Source organism: Pygocentrus nattereri, chromosome 9 (genome assembly GCF_015220715.1).
Source record: "Pygocentrus nattereri isolate fPygNat1 chromosome 9, fPygNat1.pri, whole genome shotgun sequence".
Classification (NCBI taxonomy): Eukaryota; Metazoa; Chordata; class Actinopteri; order Characiformes; family Serrasalmidae; genus Pygocentrus; species Pygocentrus nattereri.
Window position 1 is genome coordinate 1,941,423 of NC_051219.1, and position 10,711 is coordinate 1,952,133.

Sequence of the window (10,711 nt, forward strand, 5' to 3'; positions counted from 1 at the left end):
ATCATTCTGGGGGAACTTCATAAACTACAGAGCAAAACTTGACTAACCGGCCACTTTATTAGAAACCCCAACCTCATGCTTCCCCTCGCCGGCCACTTTATTAGAAACCCCAACCTCATGCTTCCGCTCACTGGCCACTTTATTAGAAACCCCAACCTCATGCTTCCCCTCACTGGCCACTTTATTAGAAACCCCAACCTCATGCTTCCGCTCACTGGCCACTTTATTAGAAACCCCAACCTCATGCTTCCGCTCACTGGCCACTTTATTAGAAACCCCAACCTCATGCTTCCCCTCACTGGCCACTTTATTAGAAACCCCAACCTCATGCTTCCCCTCACTGGCCACTTTATTAGAAACCCCAACCTCATGCTTCCGCTCACTGGCCACTTTATTAGAAACCCCAACCTCATGCTTCCACTAACTGGCCACTTTATTAGAAACACCCACCTCATGCTTCCCATCACTGGCCACTTTATTAGAAACCCCAACCTCATGCTTCCCCTCACTGGCCACTTTATTAGAAACTCCAACCTCATGCTTCCCCTCACTGGCCACTTTATTAGAAACCCCAACCTCATGCTTCCCATCATCGGCCACTTTATTAGAAACCCCAACCTCATGCTTCCCCTCACTGGCCACTTTATTAGAAACCCCAACCTCATGCTTCCCCTCACTGGCCACTTTATTAGAAACCCCAACCTCATGCTTCCACTCACTGGCCACTTTATTAGAAACCCCAACCTCATGCCTCCCCTCACCGGCCACTTTATTAGAAACCCCAACCTCATGCTTCCCCTCACCGGCCACTTTATTAGAAACCCCAACCTCATGCTTCCCCTCACCGGCCACTTTATTAGAAACCCCAACCTCATGCTTCCCATCACCGGCCACTTTATTAGAAACCCCAACCTCATGCTTCCCCTCACAGGCCACTTTATTAGAAACCCCAACCTCATGCTTCCCCTCACCGGCCACTTTATTAGAAACCCCAACCTCATGCTTCCCCTCACCGGCCACTTTATTAGAAACCCCAACCTCATGCTTCCCCTCACCGGCCACTTTATTAGAAACCCCAACCTCATGCTTCCCCTCACCGGCCACTTTATTAGAAACCCCAACCTCATGCTTCCCATCACCGGCCACTTTATTAGAAACCCCAACCTCATGCTTCCCCTCACCGGCCACTTTATTAGAAACCCCAACCTCATGCTTCCCCTCACCGGCCACTTTATTAGAAACCCCAACCTCATGCTTCCCATCACCGGCCACTTTATTAGAAACCCCAACCTCATGCTTCCACTAACTGGCCACTTTATTAGAAACACACACCTTGTGCTTCCACTCACTGGCCACTTTATTAGAAACAACCACCTTGTGCTTCCACTCACTGGCCACTTTATTAGAAACACCCACCTTGTGCTTCCACTCACTGGCCACTTTATTAGAAACAACCACCTTGTGCTTCCGCTCACTGGCCACTTTATTAGAAACACCCACCTTGTTCCTCTACTAACTGGCCACTTTATTAGAAACACCCACCTTGTGCCTCCACTAACTGGCTACTTTATTGTCTGTTGCTGCACAGTTTATCAGCCCCCCCCCCACCTCTGTCATCATTGGTCAGTTTCTGGCCACAGTGCTGCTGTTGTCCAGATATTATTTGGGTGGTGTTCCACTCTCAGAGGGGACTCTGAGGTGGTAGTGTGTGTGCTGGTATGAGTGTATCAGACACAGCGGGGCTATTGGGGTTTAGGGGCTTAAGTAGCTGGTCACACAAAGCAGGTCAGAAACTGACTGCAGATGTCGAGACGGCCAACACAAGCTTTGCGTTAACAGATGGACGGTGTTGTGTGTTCTGGCCGGTTAGTTGGCTGCGCTGTGCACCGCAGTGCCATTGTGAAAGCTGTTGAGGGACAGTCGCGCCGCGTTTGGCCGCGTTTGACCGCAGAGGCTGCTGTGGCGGCTGGTGGACGAGCTCTTGCGGCGCGAGGACTGTGTGAGGGGGTCAGTGCTGGACTCCAGCCGGGTCAGGGTGAACATGCTGCTCTGACGGGTCGGGTGGAAACGGGTGATCCTCAGCTCCATCTCATCAGATTGTGACATGTGGATGAAGGGGCACCAGCGGAACGCTCGCTTAAAGCCCGCACGGAACCTAGACAGGAAAAGACAACGGAAACATGGGAACACAGGAAGACTGAAACATGGAACAGAAATATATTAACCTGGAAACACGGAGATCTGGAAAAAAGGAAACATGAAAATATGGAAACATGAAAAAATTAACCTGGAAACATGGAGATATGGAAAAAAGGAAACATGGAAATATGGAAACATGAATATGTTAACCTGGAAACACGGATATATGGAAAAAAGGAAACATGGAAATATGGAAACATGAATATATTAACCTGGAAACATGGAGATATGGAAAAAAGGAAACATGGAAATATGGAAATATGGAAACATGAAAAAATTAACCTGGAAACACGGAGATCTGGAAAAAAGGAAACATGAAAGTATGGAAACATGAATATGTTAACCTGGAAACACGGATATATGGAAAAAAGGAAACATGGAAATATGGAAACATGAATATATTAACCTGGAAACACGGAGATATGGAAAAAAGGAAACATGGAAACACAAAGGAATGGAAACATGGAAACAGAAATATGGAAATATATATCCCGGACGTGTCTGACGCCTGTCGGCCTGACACTGGCGCTGTGAGGCTAAAGCAGCTAACAGGTAATGAAAGCCTATAGCCCACCAATTAGCCTCGCTATCCCCACCAATTAGCCTTAATGCCTAAATCATCACCCACTGTCCTCAAAGCGCGTGGAGGTGTCCAGTAATCGCTAACAGGCGTGTTTGTGTGGTCCGACACTGCGTGACACACTGTTATTCACGCTTTGCTCCGTTTTAATACGTAATAAACACCGTTTGGGGAAAATGACTCGTCCTAATGCTTCCCGGCTCAGAGCGTCCCAGTCACACTGTAAACTCCAGCTGATTGAGCTCATCATGTAAACGGGGCCAAACGTCACGGTCTCCAGCTGCCGAAGCTGCAGCTGTCAAGACGACTGGTGGTGAGCGAGTTCACGACTCACTGTCTAATAAAACGACCAAGAGAAACAAACAAATATTTCAGCCCACAGACAAACCGAGCCGAGCAGAGCCGGCGTCACATCACCACGACGTTTACTGAGACTAACACTGATCGCAGCGGAGGACAGAAGGGCCGTGCCCTGCGTTCCCCACAACAGCTCCATCATCTTTACATTTCTCCATCTCCATCTATCGGAAAACTGTCAAATCTAATCGAATCAAGTGGAAGCACAGCGTCCTCAGAGCGCTCCGGCCTAAAGCTCTGCGCTAATAATAACTCCCTGATGGTTTTAATGAGAAATGAAAACTCCTTTTCCGTACCACGTCCTCACACGCTGGACACAGCTGCCGGTCCAGCGCTCAAGCAGAACGTCAACACCCGCGACCGTCTGCCGAGCTAATTACAGGCCTGCATGTGCAAATTACGGCTCAGACACGACACTGAAGAGCATCCAGATCACTGGACCAGCACCGCAGGGTTTGTGTGTTTGTGTACATTAGGTCTGCAGCGACTGGTCAGTCGATTCATCGGAAAAAACAAGTGTTGTTTACCTAAAAATACTTTATAATGCTCTATAATGTTCATATGACCCACAGGACGTGTAGGGTCGATACGGCTACTGTTTGGGTCCCTTACCTGCTGTTGAGGCAGCAGTAGATGATGGGGTTGTACATGGTGGAGCTCATGGCGAGCCACACAACCGCCAGGTAGACCTGCTGGATGGACTTCCACTTGCTGAGCTGTCTATTCAACCCCGTTACGATGAAGTACACGTGGTAGGGCAGCCAGCACACGGCAAAGGTCACTACGACCACCACCATCATCTTCACCACCTGCACAAACACACCATCAGGCAGCAGAGCGGACCACCCGCAGGCCTGCTGGGGGTAAACCACTCTCACGTCGCAGACAGAAACATATGTATAGCTTTAAGGTGCACCCACTGCTGACAGAGGTGGTCTTGTACATCCATAGAAGAGCTAAGACCACCAGGCCCAACGCCGAGAGTGGGTTAGAGGACTAAACCCTTGATTTCAGGTGGAAACAAACATTTGGACCCACGAACCCACACCAGCAGGATCTAACCAACAATTTATGGCATTTGGCAGACGCTCTTATCCAGTTTGATCATTTTACACAGGTAGGCGAAGGCAGTGTTGGGAGTCTTGCCCAAGGACTCGTATTGGTATAGTGTAGGGGGCTTGTCCAAGCAGGGGATTGACCCCCAGTCTACAGCATAGAAGGCAGAGGTGTTATCCACTACACTAACCAACCACATGTTAGTAACAGAGGTAAAAAAGTTTAAGAAGATGTCAAGTTACTAATAATTATTTATGTAATTTACATTAAAGCATTTCTTTAAATTAGTTATGGTTAAAATGCATGTAAGTTTTAGAGCTTTAGAGTTTTTCTTTCAGCTGTGAGGGACAGCCAACGTTATGTTTCCTGAGCAGCAGATTCTCTGTTCAGGCCTTTTCAGAGAGAAGATTCCAGAGCTTACCCTCTCTTTTTCTACTGGTTTACACATTTGAGATTTACAGATTCAGGGTGATGAAGTTAAGGTTTTAGAGCTAGAGCTGAATTGCAGAGGGATTCCACTACATTGACAGATAACAGCCTTGCGTTTTTGAATGTGTGAAGTGCGTGGAACTCCCATCTAGCAGTCGGACGTTTCTCCAGCAGGGGGTGCTGTTAGAACACTCTTAATGTTCTTCAGAGAAAAAACAGTCACAAACCCACACCAGCAGGAGCTAACCAACTCACATGTTTACAGTAACACCTTTTGAAACCAGAGATTGAAAAGTTTGTCACCAAAAGATGTTGAGTTAAGATGATCTTTTTTACATTACTTTACATTAAGGAATGACATCACGCTGCTCAAGGATCATTATCTCTGATATTGCTGTCTCACTAAGAGCTCATTCTCTTGCTTTCGACTGTTTTTTACACTTCTGACATTCTCAAATTCACGGTGTTAAAGTTTTAAGTTTTAGCTTTAAGAGGCAAATTATGGGTACCCTTCTTATTTCTCCTATTATATCAATAGCATGACTGCCAAACACCAGAGGGCGCCCATGAGCAAGTCCTAAATGAATGGGGAGATTAGAGCTAAATGGCTAAAAACAATAAATGAAACGTTTCTATTATTTATTCGGTATTTATGCAGGAACTATTTAACTTTACAAATCAGAAGTTCTCATTCCATAAAGAAAAACATCTAAGAAAACTTATGCAGTATGCTTGAGCTTTTCTACAGCAATCTGCTTTTGGATAGCAGGATGCTAACAGTACTGCTTCTGAATGCTGGCTGACTTCAAAACATCTCTGTTAGAAGGTCCCATGACTCAAAGCTGATCAAAGCTATAACAGCAGTGTTGAAATATATTATGTTATTGTGTTATTTATGTTATAAATATTTTATGGAATTCTGTTTGGAGAAAATGAGCCCATTTTCCTGTATGAAAAAATAAGTGTTTGCAAACCACAGTGGTGCACAAAAGCTCCATAAATGCCCATTCATTTTGGACTCGCTCAGGAGCGCCCCCTAGTGTCTGACGCACCCAGATGATGATAATGGGCAGCAGCTCTCACTACACAGAACGAACTGCTACTGCATTTCTGCTCTGTGTTTTCACATCGTTTCTCGTTCAAGTGGTTTGTTTTCTGCGTGTTTGTGTGACCTGCACACTGATAAACGTTCCGAGGGGGTTTTTAATCCTTGTTACAGCGTTTTAATGGGGATTTGTGTTGTTGGTCTGAAGATGAGTGAAGGGTCTTATTGAATATCAGTGTAATATAATCCCTACCTTGCGTTTGGCCTGTAGCTGCTCCAGATAGTTCTCTGAGGAATATCCCGGCACGCTGCTGCCCCACAGGGTGACCCCCACTTTACTGTAGGTGATTGCCATCACCACTAGGGGCAGCAGATACATCAACACTGCGACGATGATGTGGTACCTATGTCACACACACATCAATCATGAGCTGAACATGAGCTGAGTGAACATTAAACAGCACTGCTGCACCTTCTGAGTCTCCTCTAGATGATTTACAGAGGCTGAGGTTACTAACAAGCCAAATGGCCGGTGTCAAGGTCAGCTTCAGGGTCAGAATCAGAGTAAAGGACAGCTTTAGCTTTAAGGCTGGATTTAGCTGAATCTGTGAAATTCAGCCTTCGGCTCTGTTGATCATTATTGGAAAAACTGATCCGTGAGCAGAGCATATGATTGGGTGAGCGTGTAAATTAGTGAAAGGAGAATGACTGTGATTGGATGAGAGTGTCAATTAACGATAGGAGAATGACTGTGATTGGATGAGAGTGTTAATTAGTGATAAGTGAATGACTGTGATTAGACATGAGTGCTAATTAGTGAAAGTTCTCGTACATGAAGGCATCGTCGGCGCGGCGCGGCCAGGCTACGTAACACAGCGTCCGGTGTGGAACGTTTCTGGTGTTTGAGTAGAAACAGAGCGGAAACGCCAGCACCACCGCCGCCCCCCACACACACACGATCACCACCTTGGTCACTGTGGCTGAGAAACGAGGCTTCAGCGGGTGGATGATGGCCATGTACCTGCACAGACAAGAAGTGACATCAGCACAGGGAGCCGGACTGTTTCATTACTGATCTCAGCTCAGTGTAGTAGTTAAATGAAGGTCTAAACGGGCTTAAAAACGTGAAAGTCTACCTTAATTCAGGCGTCTGAAGGGCTAACATTCGGCTCACTGCTGGTTTTGCCATAGAACATATATTGAGATTCACGAGTGTTTATGCAAATCCAGTGCGATTCTGCTGTAACGACAGGCAGCAACTGTGTTTCGGAAAATACCAAGTGTGTGGAACTCCCATTTAGCAGTATGACGTTTCTCCAGCAGGGGGCGATGCTCTTCATTTAAAGAAGAAACAGCCATGAACCCCCACCAGCAGGATCTAACCAACACATGCAAGTAACTTTCAGCAAAAGATATATTTAGTTGCTAAAACTTGTGCAGTTTACATTCAAGAATTTCATCAAATCAGTTAAATGTTAAAATGCAAGAGCAAAAAGAACTCGGACTGTTTTAGTGTTGCTGTACACCTATTTAATGTTTTACTCTTTTCCCCCAGAATTACTTTTATCATCCAAAACTTTTCGCTGGCCTAAATCTCGGCACATCCATAGGTATTTACTGACATGAGTGTTTTATCATATTTTATTCTTATATTGTAATAAAGCAGCCCTGTGTTAGTGTTAGTGGCGGCCTGCTGCTTTAATAATAACTTTACGATGCGGATGAAAAGAGCGAAATTACAGATGGAGAGTTCTGGATTGACCCGGCTGTGATGGACAGGGCATGTATACAGTCCTCCCCGCTCCAGAACACTGTCCAGCTGCCTGCTCCTGGGCCTCGCTTCAAAAGCTCTTCTGCCAAAAACATCTCAGCCTCAGAAGATCATCCATCCATCCAGCTGCATTAACTCACCTCGTGAGGAATCACCACTCAAACACTGAGGCCTCTATGAAGACGTTCGTAATTCAAATACATTATTACACACGGACAGTTTACTCTCCGCGCGCTGCTGACCCCACCGCGGTGCTGATCTCAGAGACGCTGAAGACAAATTTACAAATTACAGATCATAAATCAGTCAGTGACCTCACTAAGAGCCATGCAGACCAGCAGATCTGTCTCCACGCAGTAGAATACTGACATAGAGATCTTCCAGATTATACAGAGTATGGATAGATGATGTATGTGTAAGTACAGATTTGCTAGATTGAAGGTGCTGTAACATCACACAGAGTTTGTTTGAGATGTGGATGAGTTGTTGGATTGTCCATGGAGATCATCATAATAATGACTCAGAGGTGCAGTGACAGAGCTACAGACTGATACACCAGCACTACTGGCTGTTCAGCAGCCTGACGGCCCAGGGGAAGAAAGTCCCGGAACCGGCTGGTTCTGGACTTTATGCTTCTGTACCTCTTCTCGCTCGGCAGCTGTGAGAACAGACAGCATCTTGGGTGGTTGGAGTCCTCCTGGTCTTTCTCAGGCAGCGGTTGGTGTAAATCCAGGAGGTCTGGGAGCTGGACTCTGGTAATGGACTGGGCTGTCCGCACCACCCTCTGCAGAGCCTCCGCTCAATGGCAGTACAGTTTCCATACCAGGTGGTGAATGGAGCTGTTAGAATGCTCTCCACAGTACATGTGTAGAATGGTGTGAGGATGCAGGGGTTCATGCCAAACCTCTTCAGCCACCTTAGGTGGAAGAGGCGCTGTTGTGCCTTCTTTACCACCCGTGTGGTGTGTTCGGTCCTTGTCAGTTCCTCTGAGATGTGAACATCGAAGAGCTTGAAGATTCTGACCATCTACCATGGCTCTGTTGAGGGTGATGGGGGTGTGCACTCTCTCTTGCTTCCTCAAGTCCACTATGAGCTGCTTGGTCTTGTTGATATTGAGAGAGAGGTTGTTCTCCTGGCACCAGCATGTCAGAAAGCTGATCTATTCTCTGTAGGCCTCCTTGTTGTCGTTGGAGACTAGGCCAACAATTGTGGTGTCATTGGCAAATTTGATGGTGACGTTGGAGCTGTGTCTGGCTGAGCAGTCGTGGACGTACAGGGAGTACAAGAGAGGGCTGAGCACAAAGCCCTGAGGAGCTCCGGTGTTGAGGGTCAGCGAGGAGGAGGTGAAGCTGCCCATCTTTACCACCTAGTGTCGGCATGTCAGGAAGTTCAGGATCCAGCTGCACAGAGAACTGTTCTGACCCAGATCCCGAGGCTTGAGGGCACGATGGTGTTGAATCCTGAGCTGTAGTCCACAAACAGCACAAACAGCTTTCTCACATACGTGTTCTTCCTGTCCAGATGGGAGAGGGCAGTGTGAAGACTCAGGGCTGTTGCATCATCAATGGATCTGTTCTGTCTGAAAAATTTTCAAGATCACATTCATTCTTTTACGACATCCAACATTTCCCACTGAAATCGGCCGATTCCAGCACTCATAAATCAGAGAGGTTCACAAGTGGATTCATGTGAAACCCAGTCGAGTCTCAAGTCCTTAGTTGGGAGTTTTAGTTTAGTCTAGATATAAGCTGCCAACATTCCTGAGATTTATTCTTTTGTGTACGACATCCTCTGGTGTCATATGTGATATCATCAATCTATAAGGGTCAAACCCTACATTCTGTTCCTCAGACTGAAGGGATGCTTCAGGAGAACGACGCTGTAGTAATGGAGTGTCAGTTATTCAGGACTGACACAGCATCTCTATTATAACCGCATCATTATTCTGGGTTAGAGAACGTATTACAGTTCTACATTTTACGTGTGGGGTACAAACTCCAAACTACTAGATAATTTAGGTAGCACGAGGGTAAGTTCTAAAACAATGGGTTCTGCATTGAGCTGATGAAAGACGTAGTGAAATATCTCACATACAATGGGAGCAACGAGGTGGTGAGTGTAAATTCACAGTAAAAGTTCATTGTAGCGTCACACGTTTAAGGAGGAAAGCAAATCAGAAACATCTCCAAGTAGCAGGAGGTGCTGAGTGGAGTCTCTCAGCGTCTCTGAGGGGCTGAGGTTCAGTTCCAGAGCCTAAATCAGCTCATCAGCAGCAGCTAATCTGTCTTCATACAAACTCAGCGTGATCATCTTGTGTTTTCACACCTGCTCATGATGATGATGATGATGTGTGTGTGTGTGTGTGTGTGTGTGTGTGTGTGTGTGTGTGTGTGAATGTTCTTGTGAAGGTTGGAGCTTCACAAACTCTTCGGCACAGACAGACTGAGTGTGAACATCAGAAATACACTAAACACACAAACACACACACACACACACACAGACTGAGGCAGCAATGTGCTCTCTGGTGAACATCACTGCAGAGGTGAGACGCATCCCGAGGGAAACACTCACACACAGCAGGTTCGGCGACAGGAGAATACACACACTCTGACACCCTGACACTCTGACACGGTGAGTGTGAGTGAGTGCAGCGACTCGCTGCGAGATTGTTGTTTCCACTGTCCTCTGTGCGTGTGTGTGTGTGTGTGTGTGTGTGTGTGTGTGTGTGTGTGTGTGTGTGTGTGTGTGTCAGTGCAAGCAATAACTTTCAGTTGATGAATGCCAGCCGTGGGGATGGCATGCAGGAGAAGAATCGGACAGAAACACTGCCAGACCTCTGCACACACACACACACACACACACACACACACACACACACACACACCACACTGAGTTACAAAAATAGCTCACTACAACTCACCATAACTAATGGCTACTCACCCTAAACTCACTCAACACAATTCACTACAATTCACCGCAAGTCACTACAACTCACTACCAGTTCTCATAGCTTAAAACACCTCACAACAGCTCAGTTTCATCAACGCAACTCACCAAAACATAGTACAACTCACCATCATTCAACAAAAACATCTCACAAATACACATCTTAACCCACTGTAATTAAATGTTACCACCGCTCACCACAACTCATCATAACTCACTATAACACACTGCAACTCACCACAACTGATGACAACTCACCATAACTCACTATGACTCGCCGTAATTGACTACAGCTAACCACAACTCATGACAATTCACACTAATTCAC

The 10,711-nt window shown here is 46.3% G+C and overlaps 1 protein-coding gene across 1 annotated transcript in view; it reads right to left on the reverse strand.

The window, feature by feature from the left end:
* Window positions 1-1,582: 1,582 nt before the first annotated feature.
* Window positions 1,583-10,711, reverse strand: part of LOC108414783 (neuromedin-K receptor) — a 10,639-nt gene continuing 1,510 nt past the window's right edge. Inside the window, exons 2-5 of the mRNA XM_017687688.2 lie at window positions 6,499-6,687; window positions 5,920-6,070; window positions 3,749-3,945; window positions 1,583-2,155 (exon numbers count right to left, since the gene is read on the reverse strand). Of these exons, the coding sequence (XP_017543177.1) occupies window positions 1,867-2,155; window positions 3,749-3,945; window positions 5,920-6,070; window positions 6,499-6,687 (826 nt within the window). The 3' untranslated portion in view covers window positions 1,583-1,866. The remainder of the gene's footprint in view (window positions 2,156-3,748; window positions 3,946-5,919; window positions 6,071-6,498; window positions 6,688-10,711) is intronic.